This window comes from Trachypithecus francoisi, unplaced genomic scaffold (genome assembly GCF_009764315.1).
Source record: "Trachypithecus francoisi isolate TF-2019V2 unplaced genomic scaffold, Tfra_2.0 Lachesis_group15, whole genome shotgun sequence".
Lineage (NCBI taxonomy): Eukaryota > Metazoa > Chordata > Mammalia > Primates > Cercopithecidae > Trachypithecus > Trachypithecus francoisi.
The window spans coordinates 81,964,166-81,977,899 of NW_022681460.1; the positions used below are offsets into that span (position 1 = coordinate 81,964,166).

At 34.3% G+C, this 13,734-nt stretch overlaps 1 protein-coding gene across 6 annotated transcripts in view; it reads left to right on the forward strand.

The window, feature by feature from the left end:
* Positions 1 to 13,734, forward strand: part of HBS1L (HBS1 like translational GTPase) — a 93,597-nt gene that overhangs the window by 75,295 nt on the left and 4,568 nt on the right. For all 6 annotated transcript variants that reach the window (XM_033235392.1, XM_033235391.1, XM_033235390.1 and 3 more), the window contains 4 exons: positions 309 to 413; positions 3,600 to 3,690; positions 4,072 to 4,180; positions 13,539 to 13,639. In XM_033235392.1, the coding sequence (XP_033091283.1) occupies positions 309 to 413; positions 3,600 to 3,690; positions 4,072 to 4,180; positions 13,539 to 13,639 (406 nt within the window). The remainder of the gene's footprint in view (positions 1 to 308; positions 414 to 3,599; positions 3,691 to 4,071; positions 4,181 to 13,538; positions 13,640 to 13,734) is intronic.

The following is a 13,734-nucleotide window of genomic DNA, read 5'->3' on the forward strand; positions in this document are numbered from 1 at the left end:
TTACATTTTTATCTTTTTTAATCCCCAGAGTTTAGTATAATGTCTGACACTCAAATATTTATTATTTCTCAACAGATATTTGAGAAAGGAATGAACCTTCTTTTTGTAATATGAGTAGTATTTGCAAAAAAAAAAAGTAAAGTGTGGTATGACATATTTAGTGGAGATGTTAATTCTGAAATGACTATTATTTAATGTCCATTAAACTGCTAGTTTTATATGACTACTTGGGAACTAAGTATAGTTAACAGTATTAATCATCAGATAACATTGCTGTATGAATCATAAGATTTTGGTATGTTTTGCAGATCAAGGATCTGGATTTTGCATAACTGGTAAAATTGAAGCTGGTTATATACAAACTGGTGACCGACTACAGGCAATGCCTCCTAATGAAACTTGTACCGTAAAAGGTATTTATCTACAAGATGCTTTTGCTAAACAGGCCTTAAGTTGAGACAGCAGATTTTTAAAAAGTAGTTGAGTTACAACTCCAAAGTAAGTAACCTCTTACTGAAATTGTAACTGACTGTCAAAATGATACTGACTGTTGAAGATTAAAATGTGAAAACATTAAACGATTTTTTTCTGTTGTGACTGTGTCTATATATATGTACATGTAACATTCTAACTGTGGTAGCATTCTGTTTTTGACACTGATTTGAGAAGCCTGGTTGGGATTTAACCAGATATGTATAGATACCTCACAGATATATTTGGAATAATATTCTGTAGCAGAAATTAAATCTCGTCCCAGCCTGACCCTAACTAGTCAATGGCAAAGCAGCCTTCTATAGTCTGTTACTTTGAAATGTATGTTTCAGAAAACTATAAATTAACAACTTCAATCATGTTTATGCCAAAAAATGTAGGTATATTTTATACGAAGATGATATAAGTAAGATTCAAATGGAAAAAAATCCAATGTTGAAAAGAGAAATTGAACTAGTTTAAATTACCAGTCACTGTTTCTGCATATAGATCTAATTTTTTTTTCATAATGGCTGATAATTATTTCTGTCTTCTAATACATCTAATACATACATATATATTTATGTATATGTGTACATGTTATATGTTACATGTACATGTATGTTATTTTCCAAATTTTGACTAAAACTTTCTAATTCTATACCTCTTTTATTCTGGCTTCCAACTTTAAGCCTCTGATTTCTGAAGATCTGTTTTATACTATAAAATAATATTATTTGTAACCACTTTAAGCTGAAATATAACCTATTGAAAATGTAAAAATTTTTTAGATTTTAGTATTTTTCTCTGTTACTCTTAATTTATAGTTTAGATTTACCTGACTAGTTTATAAATTTGAATATATGTTTTTCTTGAATTAATATGCTCTCTTTAAAAGCAGATTTCTTGAAAAGTTTAAGAAATCAGTATCTATTGAAGTTACATGGTTTAAACTATATTTAAAGATGAATAAGGGAACGAAAACCAGTTATTTCCATTTGAACTTTTTATTTCTGCCCACTAGGGATCATGAAATTTCTGTTTTGATAAAAAGTAATATGCACTTTAAAAACAGTGTCATTTTCTATAGATCTGTTCATTGTGTGTAAGTACAGGTCTCTGCTTTTGCTTTTTAAAGTGATTAGAGCTGTAATACTTTTGAAACACTAATTTTTTGGTATGTTAATGATCTTTTTTGAGAACAAGAATTTTTTTATGATTAAGAGCCATAAATTAAAACCATGATCCTAAAGTTATCACAGACCTTGAGATTGGCTCCCTTGTAATCTCTAAAATTCTTAGTCACCTCTGAAAGTCTCACATTCTTTACCCCCCTCTTCTCTATACTTTCCACATGTAAACTCTAAAGTATTGTCTTTAATCAGTGTTTGTTGAGAAAGAAGTCTTATCAGAAGCCCCAGGGAAGAACCACCCTACTCCTTGAGAGCCAGACTTTTAACCTAACGGAGAGATTCTCAGTCCTCAATTTCTAACCTTACTGCTTTTGCTTGGTTTACTTGATTCTTGAATGCACTGTTCTGTCTAAACGTTTTTGGGTACTACTGTGGCTCTCTAACCAGTACTGTCCCAAAAGAAACACTTGACTGAATCTACTATCAACAAATAGAAATTCTAAATTACTTTTTTTACTTTATTAACATATCAAGCTCATGGAGTATGAAAAAAGGACCTCTTTTTGTAATGTTTGTCCAGTGAGAAAAGTTTTTTGATAAATGTCATATGTGAAACAGTGTAACATGATTGAGGGGAAGAAGAACCAGATAATATAATTACCTTTGGAAAATTTTATACCGTTAATTGAGCTTGTAGTGTGAAACCTCTACAAATTTTTAAGTCAAAGGCAATATCTATTGTATGTAAATACCTAGCTTCTGTTTTTAATCTCATATTTCATAGCAAAATTCAGATATGGTCATTCTAAATTTACATTTTAAAATGAAATCTAGTAAGTTGATATTTAGCAAACATTCCTTAATACCATAATTGCTAACATGTTTGGGAGGAAGAATTTCTGATACTTGAAGAAAGTTATGCCTTCTTTTCTCAAGATGAATACAGATGTGCACATACATGATATTTTGCATAAAACTCTAGATTGTCTCAGAGCTCTTAAAGTTAAATCCTTGAGCTCCCTAAAAGTCAGAAACTCTCCCTGCTGCATAGGAAATGAGTATTTTCAGAAAGATATGGGTGGATTATAATTTACTAAGAACATGTCAACATGTCAATCAAGAACTATCCACAGTGGTTGGCCTACACATTCTCTTTGTCAAAAGACCTACATTCCTATGGAAAGGAACTTAATCCATAAATGGATTCCATAAAATCAGAAAATATGGGATGTATTTTAAAAGCCTTTGAATAAGATAGCTGAGTATTGCCCTTGGGAACTGCTCTCCCCGACTACCTTCAGGACTATGTCTAGGTAAATAGATGTATATCTCCACATATATAGCAACACCTAGAATCATTTTTAAATTAAATTTTCTTATCACTATTTCCTTAATATTTTTCTTTTCATATAAGCAGTCATTAGTACGCAGATCTCTCTCTGGAAAGAAGTTCTTTTGAGCCAAGAGTAGTTAAGGGGCCTGCTGAGAGGACCATTTGAAATTCTGACTGAGAGTACGTGTCCTATGGGTTACTTGGAAAACAAGGATTAATTGTTTAGGTGGTTGTCTAATTAAAAGCAAAACTCAAGAAAATACTGCTACATCTTCTCCAGTCCCATCTTTTATGTCATTATGAGTAACTTGAACTGTGTTTTGTCTGTATCCATTAATATAATAGAAATATTTGAATGGGGCCTGTTTAATGAATATACCAATTGTGTCAATTAGTTTAAAAATCTTGATTAAATAAGCAGAAGTCGACCTTTTATGGGCAAATACAAGTCACTTTATGTTTAGGGTGGTATTCTAGAAGAGTCAGTTCTAGAGGAAGTGTGTTTTCCTCAACGCTCACAGTTACACTTCTTACTCTCAGTCCATTCATATTGAAAATGATGAGTAGTGACTGATGAAGCACAAATCAGCCAAACTCTGTTGGTTGTTATGGTTTGATATCGAGGTGTTTCACTGTATGCTTTGGTTCTTACTCATTTCCAGGAATCACTCTGCATGATGAACCTGTTGATTGGGCAGCAGCAGGCGATCATGTTAGTCTTACTTTGGTTGGGATGGATATCATCAAAATCAAGTGAGTGAGAAAATGAGTTTAAGCAACTGTTGTCTTCATATAGGATCTCACCTCTAAACACATATATTTTGCAATCTACTAGTTCAATTTTGAATTTCATTTGACCAAAAATAGACACCTGTGGAAATGTAAGCAAACTCACTTAAAATTTTAATTAATACATGTCAGCACACATACTTGGCATGTGCTTTGAGTGAAAGCGCTAATGTGTAAAAATGACATAAGGTTAATAATAGTTTAAAGCCATGTTTTAGCTCAGAAGGGAATATTTAGAAAAAGTCCCTAATTGTTTTACTTTCCTTGTAAATGTTTTTGAGGTCTTTCTATTTGATGTAAATTTGTCCCCCAACTACCTTTCCTCTTTTTTTGTTGTTCTTACAGTGTTGGCTGTGTGTTTTGTGTCCCCAAAGAACCCATTAAAGCTTGCACTCGCTTCAGAGCCCGAATCCTCATCTTTAATATTGAAATTCCTATCACTAAAGGATTTCCTGTAAGTTCCCAAATGTTTTATTCCCGTTTTTATAAATTCAAAGTAATTTTATCCTAAAAGTGGTAACTTTCTTTACAAGTGGTGATACTATATTTATTTTCAATTAACGTCGTATTACTGTAATCCAGAAAAACTTATGATTAGAAAATCGTTTTTATTTTGTTTTTTATTTTGATCCTTGAGCCTGGGGGCTTTTAAAAAGGCATTGAGAAGATATTTCATAATAAATAGGATACAAAGTAATGATAATAAAATTTATCCAGGGAAAAATGATAGACACATTTTCACTGTGTTCTCAAGTTTACGTAAGTTTTTTAGGTTGAATCATTCTGGGTTTCCATTTTGTTTAATATGTCGATTTGCAGTTTTCCTGATAATAAAAGTAATAGATTGTTTAGAAAATTTTTGAAAACACATGAAAATATGGAAAATAAAAATGCCATATATTTGCATAACCATAAATATGTATCTTTACATATCAGTGTGTTTTAATGTGAGCATATTATCCACCCAGTATGTGTATATACTGATATGTATTGGGTGTATTCTGGGGATCCTAGATAGACAGTAAACTTTAATTGTGCTGAAGCAACACATTCAGACCCTGCATGTTGTAAGGTTGGTTTGCCAGCGTCATTTGAACATAGACATTTTATGGGAAGAAGGAGATTTTATACAATAATGTTACCTACCCTGAAAAGCTGTTACTTGTTAATAGTCTGGATTTTTTGTTTTATGTGTAATTGTTTTGAGGTATTTGGGACCATACTCTTATAGTTTGGTACCTTGCTTTTGTCACATGACAGATGACCATTTTCCCATTAGACTTTTTTTTTTTCTAATTAGCTCATATAGTACAGATTCTGCATGACAGTAAATGTTTCTCAGTGACGTTTCTACCATTTGATGCATCTTTGAAATAAAAGTAAGACTTTTTAAAGTTAATGATAGTGGTTTAGAGGTTGGCATACATTTATTTGGGTCATTTATACTGATACACTTATATTTGAAATAATCATGTACTTTATAATTCTTTGTAATTATTTCTACATTAATTTGATCATGTAAAATTATATTTTAAGGTGCTATTTAGGTACTTTACTTTCATAATTATATTCCATTTCTTCCATACACTAAAAAAGAAATGAAAGCTTTAAAAAAAATTGCTATAGTTGAAGATACTTAAATATTCAGAATTCATGTATTGATCATCAAGTAACAACAAGTTAATTGTTGTGAGCGAATGGAACTCATTCATAGAAAGCAGTATGTCCTATGGGGCAAAGGAGAGGTTGATTACTGCATATTTTTACTCATGCAGTAATAATATTTGCCAAGGAGAGGTAGAGAGGTCAAGAGGTCAGTAGTGACTTTGAATAGTAATATTGTCTACCTGACTACTGTAGTTTCTTAAAAATAAGCACGAATTGCAAGTTTTTCAGTGTTGCTTTAGGAGATTCTACTGGCATGTATCAATTCAGAAATACCAGGATCAAATTTGTTTCAGAAAAAATGGTCATATTTTGTCAGTCTACTCCCTATGGGAGAAAAACTTCAAAAAAAATTTTTTTAAGCAAACAAAGGTTTCCTAAGCTATTAAAATTTTACTATTTAGGGACTAATACCATAATACTACATAAATGTATTTAAATTTCCCCTATTTTGTATGGGAAACTCTATTTCAGTAGCTTTTGGGGAACAAATAATTTTTTCCTTTATTTTTTATTGATTTGTCAATTTTCTTTTTACTTCTTCTTCTTTTTTTTTTTTTTTTTTTTTTTTTACCAACTAGTGGTTTTTGATTACATGCATAAATTGTATAATGGTGAAATCTAAGATTTTAGTGCATCCATCACCCAAGTAGTGTACATTGTACCCAAGATGTAGTTTTTTATCCCTCACCCTCCCCCAAGCCCTACCTGCTACTGAGTCTCCAGTGTCCTCTATACTGTTCTATATGTCTTTGTGTACCCATAGCTTAGCTCCCACTTTTAAGTAAGCACATATGCTATTTGATTTTTCATTCCTGAGTTATTTCACTTAGAATAATATCCTCCAGCTCTATCCAAATTGCTACAAAACACACTATCTTTACCCTTTGTATGGCTGAGTAGTATTCCATGGTGTACACACACATTTCCTCTATCCAGTCATTGGTTGATGGACACTTACGTTGGTTCCACATTCTTACAACTGTAAATTGTGCTGTGATAAACATATGCATTCAGGTATCTTTTTGATATAATGACTTATTTTCCTTTGGGTAGATACCCAGTAGTGAGAGCACTAGATCAAATGGTAGATCTACTTTTAGTTCTTTGAGAAATCTCCATACTGTTTTCTTCAGAGGCTATACCAATCCACATTCCTACCAGCAGTGCACAAGTGTTCACTTCTTCATCGCATACATGGCAACATCTATTGTTTTTTGACTTTTTAATAATGGCCATTCTGGCTGGAGTAAGGTGGTATCCTGTTGTGGCTTTGATTTGTACTTCCTCAATGATTAATGATGTTGAGCATGTTTTCATATGTTTCTTGGCCATTTGTATGTCTTCTTTTGAGAAGTATCTGCTCATGTCATTTGCCCATTTCCTGATGTAATTGTTCATTTTTTTTTTTTCTTGTTGATTTGAGTCTTTTGTAGATTCTGGATACTACCTGTCAGATGCATAGTTTTGCAAATATTTTCTTTCATTCTGTGGGTTGTCTGTTTACTATATTCAGGATTTCTTTGCTGTGCACTAGCTCTTTAGCTTAATTAGGTCTTATCTATTTATTTTTATTTCCATTGAATCTGCTTTTGGGGTCTTAGTCATAAATTCTTTACCTAGGTCAGTGTCCAGAGGAACCTCTCCCAGGTTTTCCTCCAGAATTTCCATGGTTTCAGGTCCTAGATCCAAGTCCCTCTTGAGTTGACTCTTGCATGTGGTGAGAGACAGGAATCCAGTTTTCGTTCTTCCATATGTAGCTATCCAGATTTCCCAGCACCATCTGTTGAATAGGGTGTCCTCTCCCCAATTTATGTTTTTGCATGCCTTGTCAAAGATCAGTTGGTTGTTAAGTATTTGACTTTGTTTCTGAGTTCTGTATTCTGTTTCATTAGACTATGAATCTACCTTTATACCAGTAACATGCTATTTTGGTTATTACAGCCTGTAGTATAATTTGAAGTAAAGTAATGTGATGCCTTCAGATTTGCTTTTTTTGCTTAGGATTCCTTCGGCTAATTGGGCTCTTTTTTGGTTCCATATGAATTTTAGAATTGTTTTTTCTAATCTTGTGGAAAATGATGTTGGTATTTTGACAGGAATTGCACCAAATCTGTAGATTGCTTTGGGCAGTATGGTCTCTTCCACGATATTGATTCTTCCATTTCATGAGCATGGGATGTATCTCTGCTCATTTGTCATCCATGATTTCTTTCAGCAGTGTTTTGTAGTTCTCCTTGTAAGAGATCTTTCACCTCCTAGGCTAAGTACATTCCTAGGTGAGTTGGTTGGTTGGTTTTGTAGCTATTGTAAAAGGGGTTAAGTTCTTGTTCTTGATTTGATTCTCAGCTTGATCGTTGTTGGTGCTACTGATTTGTGTACATTGATTTTGTAACCTGAGACTTTACTGAATTCATTTGTCAAATCTAGGTGTTGTTTGGGTGGAGTCTTTAGGGTTTTCTAGGTATGTGATTATATCATTGGCAAACAGAGATAGTTTGACTACTCTTTTCCAATTTGGATGCCCTTTATTTCTTTCTCTTGCCTGATTGCTCTGGCTAGGACTTCCAGTACTGTGTTTAATAGAAGTAGTGAGAGTGAACATCCTTGTCTTGTTTCAGTTCTTAAAGGGAATGCTTTCAGCTTTTCCCCATGTAGTATGATGTTGGCTGTGGGTTTGTCATATGTGGCTTTTATTATTTTTAGGTATGTTTCCCCTTTGCCTGGTTTATTGAAGTTTTTATCATTAAGGGATCCTGGATTTTATCTAGTGCTTTTTCCACATCTATGGAGATGATCATCTGGTCTTTTTTTGCTTTTAATTGTTTCAGTGATGAATCACTTTTATTGACTTGCATATGCTGAACCATCCCTGCATCCCTGGGAGGAAACCTCCTTGATCATGGTAAAATATCTTTTGGATATGCTATTGGATTTTGTTTGCTAGTATTTTGTTAGGGATTTTTGCATCTGTGTTTATCAGGGGTATTGGTCTGTAGTTTTCTTTTTTTGTTATGTCCTTTCCTGGTTTTGTTATCAGGGTGATGGTACTGGCTTTATGGAATGAGTTAGGATTCTCTCTTTCTCAATCTTAATAGTTTCAGTAGGATTGGTGTTATTTCTTTGAATGTCTGGTGGAATTTGGCTATGGATCCATCTGGCCCTGGGCTTTTTTGTTGTTGTTGGCATTTTTTTTATTACTGATTTATTCTCACTGCTTGATATTGGTCTGTTTAGGATTTCTTATTTCTTCCTGATTCAAGCTTGGAGGGTTGTATGTTTCCAGGATTTATCCATTTCCTCTAGATTTTCCAGTTTGTGTGCACGAACGTGTTTATAATAGTCTCAAATTATCTTTTGTATTTCTGTGGTGTCGTTTATAATGTCTCCATTTTCATTTTGAATTGAGCTTATTTGAATCTTCTCTCTTCTTTATATTTTTTTAAGTGGAAATAATAGAAGAATGGATTAGACTTTAAGTTAATTTATATTTGATTGTATTAATGTGTGTGTATGTATATATATATATATATATATATATATATATATATATAAAGCATGGAATTTACCACTTTTAAGTATACAATCAGTGGCATTAAGTACCTCCACAATGTTGTGCAGTCATCACTACTATTCATTTTTTTTTTTTTTTTCTTGAGATGGAGTCTCATTTTCACATCCAGGCTAGAGTACAGTGACACAATCTTGGCTCACTGCAACCTCTGCCTTCTGGGCTCAAGCAGTCCTCCTGCCTCAGCCTCCCATAACTGCCTCAGCCTCCTGAGTAGCTGGGACTGCAGGTGTGCGCCACCACGGCTGGCTAATTTTTTGTATTTTTAATGGAGTTGGGGTTTCACCTCGTTGGCCAGGCTGATCCCGAACTCCTGACCTTAGGTGATCCACCAGTTTTGGCCTACCAGAGTGCTGGGATTATAGGCGTTGAGCCACTGCGCCCAGCCAGTCATCACTACTATTTAACTTTTTCAACATCCCAAACTGAAAATCTGTACCCATTAAACAGTGACTTCCCATTATTCCCTCTTGGTATCCCCTGGTAACCATTCTTCTACTTACTTTCTCTGTGAATTTGCCTGTTCTAGGTTCCTTATATAAGTAGAATCATACAATATTTGTCCTTTTGTGTCTGGCTTATTTCACTTAGCAAATTGTTTTCATGGTTTGTCCATGTTGTAGTGTGTATCAGAATTTCATCCCTTTTTAAGCCTGAATAACATTCCATTGCATGTATATACCACCTTTTAAAAATCCATTTATCTGTTGATGCACATTTGGGTTATTTCCATCTTTTGGCTGTTATGAATAATGCTGCTGTGAAAATGGATGTACAAGTATCTATTGGGATTCATGCTTTCCATTCTTTTGGGCATATGCCTAGGAGTGGAATTGCTGGATCATATGGTAATTCTATGTTTGACTTTTTGAGGAACTGCTAAACCATTTTCCACAGCGGCTCTACCATTTTACATTCCCACCAGCAGTGCATAAGGGTTCTGTTTTCTCTACTTTCTTGTCAACACATTAAATAACAAGTTTTCTAGGAGTGGGGTGTGGGAGAGGGATTTTTAAAAATATTATGGGCAAACTAATAGTTGTTAAGTGGTGTCTTATAGTGGTTTTGATTTGCATTTCTCTAATTAGATGCTGAACATCTTTTCATGTGCTTGTTAGCCATTTGTATATCTTTGAGAAATGTCTTTTTAAATCCTTTGCACATTTTGAATTAGGTTGTGTTGTTGTTAATAGAAATTCTTAATATCATCCCCTATTACATACATGATTTGTGGATATTTTCTCCTATTCTCTAGGCTGCCTTTTCATTATCTTGATAGTGTCCTTCGCTGCACAAAAGTTTTTAATTTGGTTGAAGTACAGTTTATTTTTTCCTTTGTTGCCTGTGTTTTTGGTGTATTATCCAAGAAATCATTGCCAAATCCAATGTCATAAAGCTTTTTTGTGCTGTGTTCTCTTCTAAGAGTTTTGTTGTTTTTGCTTTTATATTTAGGTCTTTGATCCATTCTCAGTTAATTTTTGTACATATGTAAGGTAGAACTTCATTGTTTTGCATATGGATATCCAATTTTCCCAGCACCATGAGTTGAAAAGACTGTTCTTTCCCTATTTACTGGTCCCGGTACCCTTGTTGAAAACCAATTGACTATGTATTTGTTAATATTTTTAAAATACAGGTTATCTAGATAATTAAGGAAAATAATTTATTTGGCCACCTAACAGATTATGTAGCCCATTTCAGTTTATAAAACACTAGATAATTTGATTCTCATAACCCTACATGAAGTATAGAATCCCAGCCTTTACCTGAAACCCTTTAGGCCAATGGTTTTAGAACTCAGAAATGTTAGAACTTTAGAAAGGTAAATAATGCATAAAAGTTACACAACAGAAGGGAACAACACTCTAAAATCAAAATATTAATGTTTCTGCACCAGAACTTATTAACACTAACTGGGATAAATTAAGATCAGTACATTGCCTCACATCAAGTCTGGTTTTGCACTTAAATGGGCTTGTTACAGACTTAGGAAAAAACTTCAGATTTTCGGTCTTTTGGGACTTGGGAATTGCAGATAAGTGATTGTGGATCTGTATTAGTATGGTTCCCATTTATAGTTAAGGAATTGAACCCTCTGAGAGGTTGTGCTATATAAATAATAAGTGATTAAGCCAGGACTCCTGATTCGTTACCTTTACTCTGAAATCCAGTGCTTTTTTTTCCTATTACCCTATGCTGCATGTTGAATTATAGATGACTTTGGTTATATATAATCTGAATTAAAATGTTGAGATAGTGTACAGTCACTTCTCTCTGTTATTTTCGTGTAATAATTTGTTTGAGCTACTATTGGCAAGATACTGAGGAGATAAAAAGACATATGAGACCTAACTTCATGCTGCCACCACCCATCCTTTGTTCACCCTGATTTTACCTGGAATACACACATAGCTCACCAAGTTAGAAAGAACTTAATTAGGTTTATGTGCTTCTGTTCTTTCAAATTTGGCCATGGAGACTGGTTCCAGTTCCTTTGTCACACCTTGGCTAAGCGAAGTGAATCCTACTTGTTTACATAAGTTGTTTGTTACAAAAGAAATGTTTCTTAGATACTTAGACTTATATTTATGTTATGTTGATACTGGTTAAGACCTGAATGCTCTGAATGCACAGAGGTGTTTCTCACCACTTTACCATGCGTTGTGGCAAGTTTTTCACCCCCAGTAGTCAGTTTTTAATTCTTTTGGAATCTTTCTAGTTCTGACTCCTCAAGTGCCATTGAAAAATAAAACCACTTTTGTCTTTTTTGGAGTAATGGAGGCTCAGCTGTGCCTTTTTGTTTTGTTTTGTTTTTTTAAATTGAATGAGTTGGTTTAGAAAGTTCCCGAAGTCTAGGATTGCGCATCAACAGCCCCTCTTGCATTTCTGTTTTCTGAGTGTGCAAACTGTTTTGGCTAGGAAATTCCAGAGTAGAAGTGTCAGTGTTTCTACAAACAGCTTCTACAAACATTAAAGGGTCCTTATAAACCAATGAAACTTCCATAGTTCTGATATGTCCTGGGAATTGGTCTTTCCAATACCTCCAAACTGTAGACATATTACACACTTCATGCTTATTGCACACTTATTATTTGAGCGAGGATAGTCAATCTATGTTCTGGTTTGGATTAGGGTGTATCCAAACCTTAGCTTCATCTTCATGAAGCGAAAGGTTCCATTTGTATGATTTCTATAGGCCTCCTTGTAAACTCAAGTGGGAAGAGCTTTCAATTTGTAGTTTCAACTGACATAAGCCCAAAATTCAGCTCTACACGTAGCACCATGGCCACATTAAATTGCTTAACCTTTTTTATTTTAATTTTCCTTACATATAAAACATGGACATAATAGCTAATATATAAGACCATCAGTTAACTGAATGCTTGCCATATGCCAGGCACCACTTTAAAATAACATTATCTGATTTTCCTCATTTCAGTGATAGGAACCAGACGCTGGGGATTTTAGGGGTGGAAGATTGTTAAAGAAATGACGCCAGGCCAGGCACAATGGGTCATGCCTGTAATCCCAGCACTTTGAGAGGCCAAGACAGGCGGATCACCTGAGGTCAGGAGTTCGAGACCAGCCTGGCCAACATGGTGAAACCCCATCGGTACTAAAAGTACAAAAACTAGCTGGGTGTGGTGTCGTGCACCTGTAATCCCAGCTGCTCTAGGGGCTGAGGTAGGAGAATTGCCTGAACCTGGGAGGTAGAAGTTGCAGTGAGCTGAGATTGCACCACTGCACTCCTGCCTGGACAACAGAGCAAGACTCCGCTTCCAAAAAAAAAAGAACTTGCCCCAAAGTTCACACAACTAGAGGTTATTTGAACCCAGGTCTGTCTGACTTCAGGGCCTACTCAGCTGCCACATAAATTAAATAGAACTTATAAATCGTATCATACAATGCTTGTACCCAGTGTAGTTAAAAATGTTATTGTCTTTCCTCTTTACCTCTGTATTTATTATAATATTCTTATTCAACAATGAATACATTAATTACTGTGAGTATGGTATTATCCCCCTCTCTAATTTGTATGAGACAATTCATATTCATTGAACATCTACCATGGCAGGTGCTGTGTCTGATCCTATTTAATTTTCATCATAACACTATAAAAGCCTACTTATTTTACACTTGAGGAAACTGAGGTACAGACAGATAGAAGAGAAAGAGTTGAGATTCAATCTCAGGTTCTTTCCCTACTACTACTTATAATAATAAAAATGACAACAACATTTGTTCTAAATGACGAATTATCTTACTTAATCTTTACAACAACCCTAAGATGTTGTTACCCTCCATCTGTACAGAGGAAAAAGCTGACAGGTTATGCACTGAACTAAGTTGATACAGCAGTTGGTGCGGTAGAAATTTGAAATGCCTCTCATGACTTTTTTCCCCTTAGTAAGTTAAGTAACCACCTGATTAGAGTGGTGGGACTTAGAGGAAGCAACTGGAGATCCTGAAAGACTCCAACAGTAGCACTGAACTGAAGATAATTAAGTGTAAGTGCCAAAAGAAAAGGACAGCGATACTATGCAGATTTTTAGTGTTATAATTTTTTTTGTTTTAGGTGCTGTTACACTACCAAACTGTCAGTGAACCCGCCGTTATTAAACGATTGATTAGTGTCTTAAACAAAAGCACGGGTGAAGTCACAAAGAAAAAGCCTAAGTGAGTGTTTTAATACAGAAATGATAAGCAATAATTTTTTAAAGATTAACTCATTTGTGTAGTATTTCTCTTTGTGGTAAGTGAAACCCATTTTT